Raw genomic sequence first — 20,201 nt, 5'->3', positions numbered from 1 at the left:
AAAATGTTGGAGAACATCACTGACGCATTTAAATTTTCTCGGAATGTCTGCTATTACATCATCAGAGTGCTTTGAGTATGCATCCGATGCAGAGATGTCCCATTGGGTCCTACAATACTGGTATCTACCCTATAGGGATATGAAGGTAGTCAAATGCAGACTCTCCTCGTTTAATTCCACTTTCCTGTAGGGGGGTATTGCCGTCAGTGCACCTCATTCAGTGCAATGTAGGCATTACATGGTGCAGAAAGAACAGTGTCATCTTCTCAAACATCTATAGCCGAGATAGCAGATTTTCTGCTATATTTCAAGACAGGGTTCTTGTTACTTTAGCAATCAAGAGCTCTAGAGCAATATTAATTTCTGTCTTCCGTCACAAGGGAATAGATTTATCCTCCAATCAGGACTCGTCAGATTTAATTAGATCTTTTGACACCACAAGACAGAGAGAAGTTGCAGCAGTACCTTGGAACCTTGATGTTGGTACTAAAATGGCTGTCAAGTCCACATTTTGAGCCCTTGAATTCAATCTGAGAGATTTAACTAAGAAAACACTTTTTCTAGTAACTTTAGCTGCAGCAAAAAGGGTAAGTGAGACCCTTGGGATTTCTAGCCAAGAATGAATCAATTTCCAATCCTTGGCCTTGCTCTTTTAAGATTAAGAACTTGTCTAATATTTTAGGTTCAAGTGATCAAGAGAGAGAGTTGTGTCCTGTGAGAGTTTTCAAGTATTACCTCCACAGAACAGTGAGAATATGTGGACCTTCAGCTTCCTTATGGTGTTCTGGGAAGAATCCTGCACAACCTCTCTGTTGAAGAATACCCTGGCATTATTCCTTAGAGACCTCATTGCAGAAGTACTTACCTCTCCATTATGTAAAGTGAAGGCTCATGAAATTAGCACTGCAGCCACTTCCATGGTTTTTAAACATAATTTACCTCTTTTTGCAATATATTGCAAACGATCTTCAGGAGGTGAAAGTCGGTCTTTGCATTGCATTATTATTTAATGGAAGTTGAAACTATATATGATAATGCAGTACATTGGGTCCCTTGCAGTACATTGGGTCACTTTTCAGTGCCTGACATGGTGTTGGGAGAGGAAGCATAGAAAGCATTCCTTCCTTCCTTCCTTCATTTTTCCTCCTTGAATTATGGTGTTGGATTTAATAGGAGTCTGGGGGTACTGTATACTGGCATACTCTCTAGTTTTTATAGTTGGTTAGTGATGTGTTTCTCTGGTTATTTGATATGTACTGCACCCTGGGCAGGGGTAACTTGTCATCCCTGTTAGCAATTGGAGTCATTTTGCTACAAGGCACCCACGGTATAGCAGGCAACCCTTGGCGTTACTGCTGCACCACTATGTGATAGCGCCATCCAGAAGCAGAGTCTTCCTGTAGCAGCTTGTTTATCAGGTAAGGAACAGCACGCATTATTACAATGCAAGCAATATTCCATTCTTAATTCATTGTCGTTCTTAATGTTTTGGAGTAGATGTGTACATGCTTCCCATCTCCTATCAAAGTGGGAATCAGCTATGTAATTAGATGGTGAGTTACTTATATAAAAATGACATTTTTGTAATAAAATTAGGTTTTTTATATACTTACCAAGTAATTACATGATCGGAGCGTGCTCTCCTCCCCTCGCTTGAACGTAGAGTCTTCAACAAATTGAAGCCATTTTGCTAGTTCCTCTCTTTCCCCAAAAGTGGGCGGGCTAGTCACCTAGCCTGTAGAAAATAGCACTGACCCACAAATAAAAAAATTCTAGCTGCCAATTCTAGAAACCTTTAGCTATGCGATTACTTGGTAAGTTTATATAAAATATTATATAAGTCATTTTTCCCAATAATGTATACTTGCTAATATACAAGTAAATGCATTTTAGCTGTAACTTACATTTTGCCAGCACTTTTTCAGATAGGTATTAATTTACTTAAATGGAACAAGTAAAGGATTAATTAGAATACTGGATAGGGTTTTTAGAGGTACAGGCAGGCCCCGGTTATCAGCTGGGGTTCCGTTCTCGGCGGGTTGCTGATAAGTAAAAACTGTCATTAACCAAAACTCAATGATTTATGGCTCTTATATCCAGTTAAGTGCGCCATAAATAAAGTGCCAATAACCAGAACTCGCCGCATTATGACGCCATCAATCGCCGATTTCATGGTGCTAAACTAGAGCCATAAAACCGGATCACCGTTAACTGAATCTGCTGATAACCGAGGAATGCATGTATATTTATTAAGTTTATATTAAAATAGAGAGGGTCTGTACTTTCTAAAGTATTACAGCAGTTTTTTATTTTTTATTTATTTAGTTAGATATGGACAGACAGTATACATAACCTGTTAAAAATATTGTTACCAAGTTTACCTTATTTGGCAGCTCTTCATCGTAACTCAGTACAGTTATCTTGATCTTGGGTTTCATTTTCTTTCTAAATTGTATTTGATTCAGTTTGAAAATGTAGAATATCCCATAGTCCAATGACTAATATCTGTTTGGTGTGTGTATATTCAGAGAAGTAGTTTAAAAAGTATTTTTCCTTTTTTTATTCTTTTTTTTTTCATGAGTGCAGGGTTCAGGGACAGGTATGGAGACAGAGACAGGTATGGAGACAGAGTTTATGAAAGGGACAGAGGCTATGATAGAGACAGAGGTAAGCAGAACCCTTTATTATGGGTAATGCTAAGCTCATCTTGTGCTTGTTGTTTTTATGTGCTTTTTCTGCAATAAGTTTTTAAAATATTAAAAGAATGAATTTAACAATTTTTTCATCATTAGCTTGAAAATCACAGATTACGAAAGAATTCCAATGCAATAGTTCATCAGTGGTATTGGCAGCTCACAGTATATGCTCATTTAGGATCTGGGAGTGAACAGAGATTGAAAATAACATCCACTTGCTGGCATGTGTATTTTACATAGAATGTTTTCACTTCTTGAAATCTCTGAATGCAGTAGACAGTTTGATTTTTATCGTAGATTAATTTTGCTTGATAATACGATCTTTTTTTATTTGCACAACCTACGTTGGCAAACTGCGTGAGAGTCCACTTTTTTTTACTGTTTAATTAAATAATCAAATAATATGGAATAAGGTATTGAAATTGAAGATTATTATAAGAATTATGATTTTTTTTTTTCCCTTCATTTTTGACCGAGGAGTAATGTTGATATTTTAGCTGATGTAATGCCATGAATACCATTACTTAATGGGCAGTGTGAAATTAAGCCATATCTATCCAGGAACTGTTGATGCTCTATAATATAGGTAGCTAGTAGTAATTTCATAGTAGGCTCGTTGTTCTAATAAAGCTTATTGGAGATTATTGATAGCATACGTATCTCACTGATAGTCTAGATTATGGTTACCAGTGTTGAGGAGAAGGAAATGACCACTTCAAAGAATTCAGTTTCTAGATAAGATTTTAGGAAGCAGCTGGCTACCAGGTTAGGGAACACTTTCCAAGACTTGTATTACATTGCAAGGGCTTGAAACAAGGTTCTAGTGCTTCCATATTTGTAGGTAGTGCTCCACTGAAAGGTAGGACTCCATTCCATAAAAAGTTACTTACACTTTTGTATTGCGTATATTAACAAGGTGAGGAGACTTGTCCATAGAAGACATAAACAAGCTACTAGCTCTCCTTGGAATGAACTTAACAAAAGACTGATGAATATAGGCAGTCCCCGGGTTACGACGGGGGTTCCATTCTTGAGATGCATTGTAAGCCGAAACATTGTTAAAAATCCTATGAAACCTTACTTTTAATGCTTTGGGTGCATTCAAAACTATGTAAACTGCATTCTTATTGCGTTTTTTCATAAAAAAACCTTCAAATATCGATTATTTTGCATTTTTGGTGTCATATTGCTTCTGCCAGATCAGTGTTGTATGCGTTGTAACCCTGGAAATAATTTCTGAGTAGAGTATGACACGGATCAAAACTGACCATAAGATGTTGGCCCAGCTTGCCTAAAGAATTCACTGACACATACAAAGAACACCTTATTGGTTTAAGGAAAATATTACTGTAATGAAAATGGTAGGTAAATCACAAAAAACTATGAATTACAGCAAACTTCACATGCAACAGATTAGTAAGGGAATTAAAAATTGAAGAAATAAACAAGACCACAACAATGAAAACGAAGAAATAATGATAGCTACAAAATATTATCTCACAACCTCAACAAGCTGCCTTGCCTAACAAGGAAATTGCTAAAGTGAATGAACTTGAGGTGACACTTTTACAAAAGGCATTCATTGTGATTGTTGATTAATAAGAATCAAGAAGACGCCAGCAGATGGTGTGGCCTATATGCATACCAGGAAAAATTCTTGTCTTATGTACCTAATCGTCCAGATACAAGTAATAAAGAAAATAGTAAACACTAATACAGTGGAACCTCTGTTTTCATACATAATCCATTCCAGAACCTCCCATGGAAGCCTAAATATATGATAACCGAAACAATAATTTCCACAAGGAATAATTTAAATACAATTAATGCGTTCCAGACCCCCATAAATATATAAAAAATACATTTTATAGGGAATAAACACAGTTTTACATACAGTTATAGGGAGTGAACACAGTTTTACATACAGAAAACAATGAGACATAAATATAAATGACTAATGAAATTAATAAATGAATTTTTATTATCCCACTTAGCTTTATGAAAAACACTTGTTAGCGTATGGAAGACAGAGAGGAGGGGAGGTTATTGTTTGGAAGGGGAATCTCCGTCCAGAAGGCCTTTGGGTAGAAAGGACTTATCTGAGGTTATGTCTCTTCATTTGTAACTGGCACTATCAGAGGTTACTGGACCCCTGCCACACAACAAAACTGTCCAGAGTCATTTGTCTCTGGCATTTCTTTAAAATTTGTCTAAAGTTAAACATAGCATTGTCATTAAACATGGAGAGACAAATTACAACTTCTTTGTTGGGATGATAATTCCCCGCAAAATTTTTACATCATTCCACTTTGCAAACATCTCCATACTCCCTTAAGTAGGCATATTGTCTATGCCCGGTTGTTTTCTGATTTTCAAACCAGCCTCTGCTGGCCTTAAATTCACTAACCGCAGCACTTGTTGTAGGTATTTTCTCACTGATATCGGCATGCAACTTCCTCCAACACTTTGCTACGAGTTCTATCTTAAATTTTATAGTGTTTCTCGCCTTTTTTTACAGAAGGGCTAGCACTTGGAACTTTCTTTGACCCCATGATGGCTTATTTAGCCATTGCACTTGACTAAAAAGCACATAAAGGACAAAACCAATGAACACAAAAGGAGAATAGGTCATGAAAGAAGATGAGATGCTTTGTTTTGGGGGCTCAATATGGGGCCCAGTCACACGATGGACCCCGGATGGAGAGTTTCCTAGTAAAAGAAAACCTAAGAAACGTTCAATAACTGAGACAAAGTTTCATAGAAGAAAGTCTACGAAAAGAGAGGCATATGAAAACCAAGGTTTGACTGTACTATGCATATGTTGGCAAACCAGTTCTCAAGCAGAATGTTTCTTTATCCATACATCTTTGATACTATCACCACTGCCTTGTACATGGATATTGTAGCTGATTTTCTAACAAAGAGTGCATTTATTCAATTAATCTCTCGTTCATATTCCGTGAAACTGTAGTGTATTTTGCTCATATGCTTAAAAGTGTCTAGCCAGTATTTCCTTGAGTTTGGAAATAGCAGTGTGGAAACTTATTACTTATGTAACAAATTAGCTGGAAGACTTTCTCTTCTTAATTCCGGGGCTTTACTGTGATAGAGTGGTCACAAGTGGTCTATGCATGCCTTGAATAGGGCAGCTAGGAAAATGTAAATTATTAGGTGACAGAATTTGAAAACTTGTGCAGGAGGACCATTGCAGCTGGGTAATTTATTATTGGGTAAGTTGTTATGGCATCACTGATGTTACTTGGCGTAAAATGATAGACGAATTGAAATTGAATGTTAGTAGTAGGGAGGTTATCTACTTCCATTAAGGATACAATTCTTCAAGATTTCTCCTGTGGTGGTCATTTCTGCACTTTGGGTTAGTGGAAAATAAGGAGTCTGCCAGTTTAGCTATTGACTGCAGCCTATATTCTGTGGTCATTGAATGACACCTATAAGGGGATGTGATCATTGCGAATGTTGCAGGTCACAATTGATTCATGAAGGTGCAGAGACATGATGCAGTGGTCCAGCCAGGAGATTGTAATTGTGTCCGTTGTATTTTGTACACATGTATAGGAAGAAAGGGTGGGGGGCCACAGAGGGAGAGCATTGCTAATTTGGAGAACGTGATTTTGACAGAAGCAAGTAAGTTTGTCGCAAAATTAAATTGTGGGATGGGAATTAAGTTCCCAAATATACAAATATGAGCAGTACTAGAATTGTGAATAGTGCTGTGTAACTGTCTTAGGATCTTGCAGTATTGATCAAAATTATTGGTGTTTTCCTGAGGAATATAAACATTAATTATTAGGATTTTAGAGTTCTGTACTGTCACTTGAAGACCCAGCAATCTATCAGTCCTATAGGTCACCACATTCACTATATATTGTCTAAAGATTTGTGTCTCAGGAAAGATGGGTCCCTTTTTGGGTAACCAGTTACGATGTGATCTGTAACTTGCATTGATGAGGTTGAGAAAGCTCTGAGGTCTTCATGCATAGAATCTCAGATGACAAAGTTATGTGGCCAGAGGAGCATTTCTTGCAATACGATGATGCCTTTGAAGTTTTTGCAGAACATGGTTAGGAGAGAAGTTTTTGCAGAACAAATATTCCATGAAATTATATCTGTGTCCATGGCTATTCACAAAGTTGATCATTTGGGTGGATGAGGGGTTGGCCAGCAGGGATGGGCAGTCGCTCTTGGTGGGAGGTTGGCTGGCACTTGTGGTAGTTGAGCCTGCACCCATACCGCTGCATAGGGTCAGTAAGTACCCCTTGGGGAGATTGATCCCAGATTAGGTTGTATTTTGAGACTTTATATTAGGACCAAAATTCTCACCTTTCTAAGAACATCAAGGTGTTGAAATAGGCAGGTCATTTTAATTTTTTTATGGGAGATCGTGGAAGATAAGGTGGTCGGAGCTGTGAGAAATTGAACTCTACTATTTACACTTCACCGATGAGTGTAAATTATGAATTACAATTTGACATCACTTCTCAGATTTCGGGCGAGGTGATTCATGATTGTTGGTCTTTGTGTCTGCCAGCTTCCAATCCCATCATTATCATTACTTCTTTCATATTATGCAAGCTCCTCTGAACTTTAGGGTCTTTATATGCATCCCTATTGGCAGTAAGGCTATGTCTAGTCTTTCTTAGTGTGCAGATTCACTTGGGTTTAGTTGAGTTTTATTTAAACATAAACTGATTAGAAAATTTCAGAACACTCTCAGTATGTATTACTATATGGCATGCATATTTTTGCACTGTAGTGTTCTCTGTTCTCCTTAGTGATATTTGAGCAACTATACAGCAAGGTCATGGTTTGTATCCGACTTGTTCATTCTCACTGTATGCACTGTTTGATATGGCTGTTGATCAATAATTAATTGCATATCTAACATTATTGTTTAATTGGAATTCTTTCGTATCCAATATTTTTCTCAACAAGTGCCATAAAGACATGCTTCCATGAATCTATCATTTATCTACCATAAAAAGTTGAATTTGCTGTAAATAAATAAGTTACGAAAAATGTCATACTTTGCTACTGTTAAGTGTATTTAGAGCATGTCAAGAAATTTTAATTTTTAATTACTTTCAGTAAAGAATGACAGTCTTTCCAGTCATCATTGCAGTCTGAATATATTTGAAAATTGCATTTGACCTTACATTCAGTATGATGGTGTATTGCAAAGGCAGTCTTTCTAGTGTTGTATCCATCCCATCACATTGTGGAGGGACATAGTAAATAAAATTTTTCATATTAGGGACACTTGAGTCCAGGGAAGGATGTCTATAATTGTGTAATCCTTTCTTGGAGAAACTGATATAGCAGTAGCTGCTGTTGTGTACAGTGGTAAGAGACAAAACATACAAAAATTACAATGTTTTGCTGAACTGGTACCACTGTACATCATTAACTGCTTTTTACAACAGAATTATTTCTGCTTGTTTGTAAAGCATATGTTTGGAGAAGAATTGGAAAGAGCTGTAGATCTTGATGTGAAGATTAATCTTAAGAGGAGTGCGATAATGATTGGTCTTGGGAATAGTGCAGTAAATGAAAAATTTCCATAATGAAAACCTCTTAAGAATAGTTGTTTAAATGTAATTTTATGGGTGAAACAAACAGGCATATTCAAGACGCTAGATCCCACAATGTTGGGTGTTCTAAAAGGTCTTATGCAGCCTCCTTTTGAATGTTGGATGTAACCTGTTCCCCATTCTTATTTTCCCCACTGCCTAACCATTCAAATACATATTATCTCTTGTGGTTGTCAAGCTATGATTTTATCTTTTATTACTTTTTTTGTATTTCACTATGTCATTTTGTTAGTTTAGTCTTAAATTAATTGGAGGTAATTTATTAAATTGCACTAAAGTCAAAACACTATATTAGTAACCTACTAGGTGCTGGTTTGGTAAGCCCATGCCATTTTGTGATGACAGCATGTACCCCATTGACTATAGTTCACAATGTTGTTCAGAACAAAGTTATGTTTGCATGTGGTATATTTTTTAGATAGATTTATCATGTTTTATATTCACTTGACTAACAGTGAACACAAATTATGGCTGAGCTTAATTTCATTCTTTTCTTCACTTCTAATGAAATAAAATAACCATGGTAACATCCCACTTACTCATCAAGCATTTTTTTAAATCTCATGACATGCTGAAAAACTTTTTTTTCAATAAAGATAACCCAATCTTTGGAGACAATAAGAAAAATTATCCTTTTCTTTCTCTGAAGGGATAAAAAAAAATGATAGAATTTGACAACTCTTAGTGAGGAGTTAGTGGAATTATACTCTTCATTCCAACCTCACTTTTGCAAGGTGGTGAAGGTTGTTTTCTCAGCTGAGAGGTATTTTAGTTGGAAAAGAGAACGAAGAATAAAAATGGATCCCATTGAAACTAAAACTCCATCCTGGCATTCATTGGAGTTAGAACTTGGGTTGTCATAGGTGTTGAATTGGATAGGTTGAATATAATTAACAAGTATCAAAGCACTGAAGATTTCTCCATAGCCAAAATTTTGTCCATGTGATAACATGTTCATGTAAGTAATATGAAGTAACATTTGTTTCTAGTAGGGACCATAGAAAGAAGTAAAATATTGAAGTTTACTCCTAATTTTCAAACATAAACTTCTTATTGATAGCATTGTTGAGAAATTCCTTTAGAATTAGTTTATGCCCAGAAACTATTTATTAGTACAGTAGACCCTTGACTCACGAACACAATCCGTTCCTAGACCTTGGTCGTGTTCCAAATTGTTCGTGACTCGGAGCTAATTTCCCCATAAGGTTTAATGGGAATAATATTAATTGGTTCTTCGACCCCTACGAACCAATATATATTATGTATATTTTGCCTTATTTTACACAGATAATGTAAAAGTCAGTGTAAAAAACCTTAATATATCTAATAATATAATTTAAAATGGTAAACTAACACTATAAAAACGTTTGTAAAGTGAACACTTACTATGACTGGCGAGACTTCTGGCTTGACGGACAAGAGAAGAGGAGGGTGGTGGGTGGGGAGGAGGTTATTGTGCGGAAGGAGACCCTCCCTCCCCCATCCAGGTCGGGGAGATCTCGTTCCGGAGATTCAACTCTTCTAGGTTTTTTTGGTGAACGTTTAATCACAAACTTATCCAATGTCTGTTGCCTTTTCCTTCCTTGCATAACTTTTCTGAAATGGCTCATTAAATTTCATTGAGCATATTCACGATACTTGTTCGTAACATTTGTGTCCGGATGATACAATTCAAGGAAGCACTGGACATCATTCCACTTTTCCAATGCGGCTTTTATCACATCACTGCTGACATCTGTAACTTCCTCCCCAGCCTCCTCTTCGTCAGTTGATTGCTCCCGAGCAAGTTGCTCCTGCTGCTCTTTGTGGAGTTGAACAAGTTCGTCCGCAGTCAAATCTTCTGAATGTTCAGCGACCAATTCTTCAACATCTTCGTTGACTTGTAGACCCATACTGTTGCCCATGGACACAATTTCTTGCACAATCTCTGCATCGAAGCCCTCAAAGTCACGGACAGTTACGCACTGGGGCCAAAGTTTCCGCCACGCAGAATTTAATGTGCGGTACGTAACTTCAGTCCATGCGTTATCAATGAGGGTTATGCAGTGAAAAACATTAAAGTGCTTCTTCCAAAATTCTTTTAAGGTTAATTTTGTCTCTTCAGTTACACGGAAGCATCTGGAGAAGAGCGCCTTCGTATATAATTTCTTAAAATTGCTAATGACTTGTTGGTCCATGGGCTGGAGAACAGAGGTCGTGTTGGGTGGAAGGAACTTGAACTGAATGAAGTCATGTTCACTGCAGTCAGCCAAGTACGAAGGGTGTGCCGGGGCATTATCCATGATCAGAAGGCACCGCAGGGGTAGCTTGTTCTCTGTTAGGTACTGACTCACGGTCGGCGCAAACACTTCATCAATCCACTCCATAAACAAGTTCCGTGTCACCCATGCTTTTGTATTGGCCCTCCACATTACAGGCAGTCTGGCCTTATTTACGTTGTGCTGCTTAAAGGCACGCGGGTTATTTGAATGGTAGACAAGTAGCGGCTTTAGTTTCAAGTCGCCACTTGCGTTTGAGCATAACAAAAGCGTAAGCCTGTCCTTCATTGGCTTGTGGCCTGGGAGCGCCTTCTCTTCTTGGGTGATAAATGTCCTGTTGGGCATCTTCTTCCAGAAGAGGCCCGTTTCATCACAATTGAAAATCTGTTGAGCGACGTATCCTTCGGCCTCCACGAACTCGGCAAACTCAGTCACGAATGCCTCAGCAGCAGCCTTGTCTGCGCTAGCAGCCTCACCATGCCTAATTACAGAGTGAATTCAGTTCTTTTCTTGAAGTTATCAAACCACCTTTACTAGCCTTAAAATCATCTGGCGTGGCACTAGTAGAAGGAGTTTTCCTTCAGCAAACTCTGATACACTTGCCGAGCTTTCTCGCAGATGATCGGCTCGTTTACACTATCACCTGCCATCTGTTTCTCATGTACCCACTTCAAAATATTTTTTTCTGCCTCTTCGAGGGTTTGCGATCTCATCTTGGTTAGTACTGTCACTCCCTTTGCAACATTTGCTTCTTTAATGGCATCCTTGTTTTTCAAAATTGTCGAAATTGTCGACTTGGCCATCTTGTACTCACTTGCGATATCGGTCACGTGAAACACCACGTTCAAACTTTTCTATAATTTCTTTCTTTATTTCAATGGTTATCTTCCTCTGCACCCTCTTCTCACCATCACTCTTCACTTTCTTACTTTCACCACCACTCTTCACTTTCTTAGGGCCCATTATGAAGAAAAATCACAAGTTTTAGCGCAAAAAATGCTAAGCGAATTGACGAACGTCTTGTACACAATGAGATGAGACAAAGAGCGATGCGTGGGTGACGCCTGTGCGTGGGCGGCTGGAGGATGGCTGTTCCCATGGCAACTCAAACGCTCTCACGTGTGCTGGGCGATTTCGCGCATTTTTCAAATGTTTGTGTCTAAAAATTAGTTTGTGAAACAAAGTGAATTGTTATTTTCCAGAAATTTCCAGCATTTTTCAAATGTTCATGTCTCAAAATTAGTTCATGACCCAAACAGAATTTTTATTTTCCGCATTTTTTTTTTTTTTTTTTGTTCGTATCTCAAAGTTAGTTCGTAGTTCAAGGGTGAAATTTTACCTATAATTTTGGTCGGGGATCGAGTTGTACGTGGGTCAATGCGTTCGTGAGTCAAGGGTCTACTGTATTGTTAAGAAAGTCCTTTAGAATTAGTTTATGCCCAGAGAATATTATATTGGCATTGTTCGTTGGGTTTTATTAACAGGTATATTTGAGAAAATCTTAACTATGTGATTCCTAATTGCTTAAGTGGTAAGTAACAAATGTTCAGCCAAGTGATCATTGTTTTCTGGTCACTCTTGGGGTATGTGGGAAAAAATGAGGCTTAGTATCAATATTTCTCTTCAAGGCTTATTCAGGCATGATCTGTGAAAGGGTAAATACCAACTTGAGAGATTAGATGAATTCTTTACTTGGTCTGGCCCATGGGTTACTCATGAAGCATTTACAGCATTTTTCCTGAAACTATCTATCGGCCTCAACTCATGACATGGCTAACAGAATACTTTTGTGATCTGGTATCTGGATAACAGTGACAGAACTCAAATAGTCAGATGATGCCTTTGGTTGATTTTTCATCTTGCTTTTCTTACATCAAGAAAAAAACTGCATGGTCACTGGTAGACCATACATGACCATCATCTTCCACAAAGATATATACCACTGACAATACTGATGTAGTTATGACACTGTACTCTTGTTTTTTTCCATCTGTCCATCCGCCTGTGGTTTTTGTGCATGGTAACACTGCGTCCCAGGCTTTAAATAGTACGCTATGTGTAAGTTTTAGGTAAGTAAAAGGATATCTGGGTGTATTTGCAACTGGAAAGGGGCTTTAATAATTTACTGTATGCGAATTACACCGTTAATATTCGAAATATGATATTAAGTAAAGCCCGGGGCGCAGTGTTACCATGCGCAAACACCACAGGCGGATGTACAGATGGAAGAAAACAGAGTATAGTCACTCTTTTGTAAGAGATGTTTACAACTTTTAGAACTTAGAAGACTGACAACACTGCTGGGATGGATATTAATAGAGGGAATTAACAAAATGTCAGGGATACCTACATAGACACCAGGGTTCCTTTGGATTAACTCCAGACAGCTATAATTGATTAATAGACTCGCAAAAACATTGGATGTGCATGATAAATATTACCTGCTGAATGTCGGTAGGCCTATTGGCAACCATAGACATTAGTATGGTGTTGATAGGTATGGTGGATATTTGAAAAGACTACCTTTCTCAGTACTTGAAACAGAGGGCCATTTGCAATTGCATAGCAGCCAGTTACTGTTTGTGGAGTATTAACAGTCAAATTTGTGGCTTCAGAAGTATGCCTTCACTATATTGATAATATTTCAAAGAGGAAGGATATGTATGAAGGTGCCCAAAAATGTTTTCCTTAGGTATTTTACTGTGACGACCTCAAATTCAACTCTCCCAACCCTTGCTATGTGGTTGGATTCCACTGTCTGTTTGTATATTTCTTAAAGAAGCACAGGTGCAAATTTGTTATTTCAACTACTTTTCATATATATATCTCGACAGGTTAACATATCTAACATTTGTATTTTTAAGAGTAAGTAAAATTTAAGATTATATCTTAAATGTTTTTTATCATTTTTACAGCCTTTCATTTACTTTTGATATATGTATATAAAATGATCTTTGTATTTGTTTGGCAGCATACATAAAGAAAAAGTAGACTGTAAGAATATGAAATAAAATATGAAAAAACAAAGATTACAGAATATATTATATACAAGAAAGGCATAATTTACAGAAAAATCTTTTTTTAAGCTATGTGAACACTGAAAGGAAAATAAGTTTTGTCATAGAAAAAACTGGGAAAGGAAAGTTTAGTGCATTAAACTTAGCCCTTAAAGAGTCCTTGTAGCTTGCACAGCAACATATAATAAATACATAGTTCACTTATTGTATAATGCAGTTAGTAAAATTAAGAAAAGTCATTATACAGTACTTATGGAGATTGTATTTTGTTGCTCAGTCATAGGAAATGAAACACATTGGGCAGTCAGAATGAAGTGTGAAAAATATGACTAAACAGAATTTAATAACTTACTTTTCAAGAGATGGTCAATAATATTAGCATAGCTTAAAACCAGTGGCGGATTTATTGGTCGACCGAGTAGACCATGGCCTAGCGCCCCGCACCTCAGCAAAAAAATAAAAAATAAATAAATAAAAAAATGTATTTTATTATTTTATAATAATAATAATAATAATCTAGAGGTGCTCAATTAGAAAATAAATCCCAGGAAGCTAACCATGAATGAGAGTGCCCCCTAAGGTCACTGGCCTAGGCCCCTTCACACCCTAAATCTGCCCTTGTCTAAAACATTTATGGCATTCATTCAATTTGTCATAAGTATACTGTATTATGTAGTATGACTTATAATCCTTAAGGCTTTATTGACTAAATCTTTCAATAATGAAGTAACACAAATAGATTTTAAGCAGTTTTATTCTATTTTTAAAAACTTGAACAAAAATTTTTGGCATAAGTGACTATGAGGGTTAAATTTCAATATGTGAAAAAGAATGATTTTGGTAATTTAACCCGCCAAAAATTAAGTTTTTTTAAAGAAAAGAATGACTATACAGTACAGGAGCAATATATTTTATTAAAAATCTTTGAAAAAGCATTTTTTTGATGCTCTTTTGCTGCTATAACAACAAAGACATCACTTACAAATGTTGGATATAATTTAAAAGTATTCAAGTGTGAATCATATTGGAAGCTTCCTTTTGTTGTATTCACGTTGCATAAATGTGATTGGTACACTGATTGAGAGAAAAATTGCACTAATGGGGAGAAAAGTAAAACCATGTAACTGCAACTTTAGCAATTGATGGATTGAAGACTTCTGGCATATAATGCTTTATGTAAATGCCTTTTAACAGTTGTCTTATGCATGATTATATATCTCTTATAATTATGTTTTTTGGTAAAGTGCAAACTTCAGTTTCTTATATTATTTAAGGTTTTCTTATGATAGAGTGAAATATTCTCTTTATTTATTCAGGGTATCGAGACAGATACGGAGAGAGAGATAGATATGGTGATAGAGAATGGGATAGGTATGGCGACAGAGAAAGAGACCGTTTTGGTGACAGAGATCGAGGTATGTCGACCTTTCAGGATACCTTTCTTTTTAAATTATTCTTCATAGGTGTCTGCGTGAATGCATTTCTTTATTTCATCTGTTCCCTTTTGTCTCTACCAACATAAGTTCCTTGCTCCTGTTTTCACTGCTTTTTTCAGAACTAGCCATTCAGATTAGTCTTTGATGTTGCAGAAATGCAACAATCTTTGTTGAACTACTTTGTACAGTCACTGCCCAACTTAAGAACAAGTTAAATTCCAGATGGCCTTTTGTATCTTGAATTGTTCATAAGTTGGTTCAATATCTAGTGCATAATTTTTGTTGATGTTTATATTCCTGACTACTCAGAGAGCCATTGATTATACTGTTTTCACTGTATTTTTAAATCATGCAGTATTATGAAGAATTACTGTGGATGCTCTTCTTCTTTCTTCCTAATGAACACCATATTCTTTGGAACCTTGAATTTCAAGTCAATGGCCCTTGTGGGCTTGTTCCATATGAATAGGTTTCATCGTCTTAATATAATAATAACAATAACAATGTTAATTGCAATTATAATACAGGTTTTATTGAAAATAATGGCTATTTCAGCCTTTATTTTGTATAGAAGTTTCTCTATTCTACTTATTACTGACTTTTCTTCTGTTCTCAAATTGGTTGTTAAAATGCCAAATAAGGGATTCATGTCAAAACCGTGGTATTTTACAAATTGACAAAAAGACACCATCTCTCTCTCTCTTTTGAGCAAGAGGAAACCAGAATGAGTCATTTAGTATCATTTGTCAGTTAGGCTTAAGATCCAGTTTGTACTGCATTCTGTATGATATGTTCAGTATGACAAATACCACGTTTGGCGTTTTAATAGCCAATTTAAGTACAGAAGAAAAGTCAGTAATAAGAAGAACAGAGAAACTTCTATATAAAATAAACTTGGCTGAAATAGCCATTATTTTCAATAAAGCCTGTATTAATGAAGCTCTTTGTCCAGCAAATAATAATAATAATAATGGTAGAAAGGTAAAAAGAGGAAACTAAAATTTAGATTCATGCAACATTCAAAATTTAGTATTTTTTCCATGTTTTGAAAGTTACCAACTTGGAGAGAATTTCACAGGAGTAGCATCTGACATTGGAAGTTCACAAAGTAAACAATGCACACCACCATCTATTGACAAAATACATATTTGTATCTCGGAATTTTCATAACTTGAATGTTCGTAAGTAGGGTGGTGACTAATAATAATGATAATAGCATATATAAATGCTTCTTCAGCTTTAGTATTGCAAACTATCATTAGGGTAACTGCATGTTATTCAATCTTTATATTTGATTGTTGTAAAGTAGTAGTTTGAAGAAACTATACAAAATTCATTCATTATAAATTAGTTTAGCCATACCACTGTGCCTCATTTTTAGTCATTTGATGTTTGTTCTGAAAACTTGTGGGGATATTAGAGCTGTAAAAAGTGCATGTCGAACTTGTAGGGAAGAAGAGACCGAAGGGAGTAAATGTAAAGTAAGAGACTGAAGTAGCAGTACTATATGTACTGTCCATGCATCAGTGGATCATGGTTTCTCAAACAGCTGTATATTTCAATATTTCTCTCGTCTGATCCAAGAACTGTGAGAAATTAGCAGAACCATGAGTTTGTAACTCACTTTACAAGTACAGCCTCCTTCCTACTTGGCCTTCATTTGACATGAAATAATGTGTATGCAAGAGACTTCAAGAAAAAATTAAATCATTACAAGCTAAATACTGGATAAATTTTAGCTATGCAGGTGTATGGCAGAACTACCAGCTCAGATTGTTTGTCTTAATCAGTTTTGTTCTCAGAACCAGCTGTTAGAGATACAAAATCCACTTTTTTTCTTTCATTGGTCACCATTAACATCTTTATTACAGTAAGAAATGAAATATAAGTACTGCATCACATTTTTTAAATTAAAGATTTTTAATTAATCTTTTTTTTTTTTATTGTAGTGAAGGCTGAAATGGTGCTCTAACTGTAATATGCAAAAGAAACAAGTGCATGTAAACCTTTAGGTAAATTGTTACCTGTACAAACTGTACATATTTAGAAATACAAGCTTACAATGAAATAAAAGGTTTGTATAAAAACTAGAAGAGGCTATACTGTTTAACATTCTTACAGATTTCTAATGAAAAAATTGGTTGGAGATGGAAGGTAACATTTAGTTTGGAGTATCAATAGAAACTAATGGATCTCAACTGTAAGTGTACACCCCAAAATATTGATATATACTTACTATATCCAGTGAATGTGGAATGAAAATTCTTAAATCTGTTTAATATTTCACAATACATACTGTATACAGTTGTTGTATTCTGGATCTGACCACATCACAACCCCATGAATTGAATAGAACTTGCAATTGTATAGTGATGACATTTTCTGATAGTGATCACTCACTTTCTCATGTACATTTTCTGAGAGTAGATACAGTTCCATTCTGTCTGGATAGCTTTGAATTACAGGTGCAGTACCATGTGTGGATTGGAATGGCTTTACTGTAGTAGGTTATATGTTGTTGGCTATTGAAATGAAGAAATTTCATATTTATTCTATAGAAGGGTTTATTTTATAAATGGGAGATAAATGAATATTTATTTTTTTATATTAAAAGTGTAAAGGTTGTATATTTTATTTGTTTATTATAAAAGATTAGTTTATCCAGACCTCTGAGCCTAATAAAGGCTCTTCTCGGGCTAGTTACATGCTAGACTGTGTGTAAAGTGAGGTAATCATTGTCTTATGAGGATTGATGCTTGTACCCCCAAATTTTGAAACTTGTGTTCTGAGAATCCATTCATATTTTAAGAGTGCTGTATAAATTTAGGTCGATATGGTGGTGGGAATCGATACGACGATGATCGACGAGGTGGAGGAGGAGGTGGTTTCCGTGATGACCCTTGGAGACGTGAGAGAGATGATCAAAGTTATTCTAGGGGTGGTGGTGGTGGTGGTGAAGATGCAGGTCCAAGGGAACGGCCAAAGTAAGTACTAACAGTGCTCTTGAATCTTGTGCAAAATTGATCCTTTTTTGGTATTCTAACGTCTTCTATTTACTTTAGATAAAAACTTTAAAATTTCCCATTTTTTTTATAGGTTAAAGCTAAAGCCTCGTTCAGCTCCTGTGACTGATGAGAAAAAAGAAAGCACCGGAGGCGGGGGTGGGGGTGGAAATGGAGGTGGAGATGGAAGTGGAAGTGGAAGTGGAAGTGGAGGTGGCGGTGGCAGTGGAGGTGGCGGTGGCGGTGGCGGTGGAGGTGGAGGTGGAGGTGGAGGTGGTATATTCGGTGATGCCAAGCCAGTCGATACAGCAGCTCGAGAATTCCAGATTGAGAAGAAATTACAAGCTAAAGAACCAGCTCCAAAGCGGTGAGTACGGCAGCCTGTAAACGTAAAGTTATCTGTATTGGCACTGATTAACTGGATAAGAAATGAGAAAAATGATTCTCTTTCTCTCTGGTATTGGTGTTATGGTCATTCTTACGGAGTTTGCAAGATGAAAATAGCATTTCAGTAAAGGGCAGGTGTATTGGTAATTTATAGGGAAAGTTCTGGTGGTGCTGGTGGTGGGATTTTCGGCGATGCCAGGCCTGTGGATACAGCATCTCGCGAAAAAGAAATTGAAGAGAAATTGCTTAGAGATTTCAATGCAGCTGGTGGCAGGTCAGTGCCTCCCTTGAGAACAGCCAGCATGAATTTTTTAAGCTTTGCCTCCACAGTTCTCCTTTACACATCCCTCACATCTGTATGGGAAAGTTGAGCATGTTTTAAAACAAACTTTTTTACGTACAGTACTGTACATGAATAAATATGCTTACCATGCAAGATTTTGATATTGTCATGGCTTTTTTTTGGTTATTATTGTATAAAGAATCATAACTTTAGTTATGATTTTCTGAATGTTAACTTATGACATCTAAATATTCCCCCTTAATACACATTTTAGATTCCAGTGTGGAAAATTTATTAGATTAAGGTCATCCAATTTTGTAAATGTTAAGATAAATTTATAATTTTTATTGCTTATGGAACTTGCATTTTTGCAAAATGTGGAATGGAATGAAAAATTGCACATAATTTATGCAATGTAAATATTGGGTTACATCATAAAGACTATATTTTAGATTTGCTCACTGCTCTGGAGATGTATAATTTCAACTTGCTGTAGACCCAAATGAAGAATCCTCTAATTTTTTTATTTTGCATTTGGATGTGAATGTGAAGGAAATTCTAGTTATGCAGCTTGATTACTGGCTGTATCGGGTCATCAGTGTTGGCTTACTTTAATGAATTAGATTACTTGTGGAAGAAAAATCCCCAATGCCACCTTTTAGTTCAATAGGACTTAGTAATAAACTCTGGGATTGGGATTGTCCAATAGCAAGTGCCCAGTTAGTGCCTGTAGAAGGGTTGCGGTATTCATGAAGTATGGTTTTGCACTGAACTCCCCTTTTAAAACCTCATGAAGCTTCAACCTTTTGGATACAATGTAGTGCAATAAGACCCCTGAAGTACAGTTTTAGATTAGTGGCTCTCTCAAAAGATTCATTCTTGAACAAATTGAAAATTACAGCAAAGTAATGTTAAAGAAGGAAGACATCAAGTTGGTAAAAGACCAGGTGGAACATATATGAGTAGTAAAAGACCAAAAACATTGCAGTTACGACTAAAGGGACACTGCCAAGGACTTTTAGTACTGTTTTCTGTGTTCTTTGTATGGAATGTTGCAGACAGTAATATGTATTTAGAGGGTTCAGCTGCCATTAACAGGGGACAAAGTACAATTGTAAGATGGAAGCTTGTAGTTGTTTTGTACACTACATTATATTGTGCATATATAATTACACATGGCTAAAATTCAACAATTATTCCTAGTATAGGGTTTTAGTAAGGAAATGTTAATACTCCCATGCTATTCACCTAGGGTGTGTATGCAGTAGTGTTTTTGGGATGCTACAGTAGTTTTAAGGTGGATGTAACATACAGGTGCTGTGTACTCAACATAATCAACAGTAATGGTGAAATCAAGATGCATCTGCAGTTTAAATACCAGTTACAGAGATTGTTTTAGATCAAAAGTTAATCAGTGAGTAGAATACACAGTGATTAATACACATTGTTATCTCCCTCACTCACACACACCCTTCTTTGTAGTAGTATTCACTTTCAACTTGTCTTACATGTG

At 36.3% G+C, this 20,201-nt stretch overlaps 1 protein-coding gene across 1 annotated transcript in view; it reads left to right on the top strand.

The window, feature by feature from the left end:
- LOC135210145 (aspartate, glycine, lysine and serine-rich protein-like) overlaps positions 1-20,201 on the top strand; it is a gene marked incomplete in the record, with an annotated part of 234,290 nt that overhangs the window by 179,089 nt on the left and 35,000 nt on the right. The window contains 4 exon segments of the mRNA XM_064242964.1: positions 14,897-14,995; positions 17,844-18,000; positions 18,113-18,385; positions 18,560-18,679. Coding sequence (XP_064099034.1) covers positions 14,897-14,995; positions 17,844-18,000; positions 18,113-18,385; positions 18,560-18,679 — 649 coding nt within the window.

The sequence above is a fragment of the Macrobrachium nipponense genome, chromosome 39 (genome assembly GCF_015104395.2).
Source record: "Macrobrachium nipponense isolate FS-2020 chromosome 39, ASM1510439v2, whole genome shotgun sequence".
Taxonomy (NCBI): Eukaryota; Metazoa; Arthropoda; class Malacostraca; order Decapoda; family Palaemonidae; genus Macrobrachium; species Macrobrachium nipponense.
The sequence above is the reverse complement of the archived record's forward strand: the minus strand, read 5'-3'. Positions and strand labels throughout refer to the sequence as shown.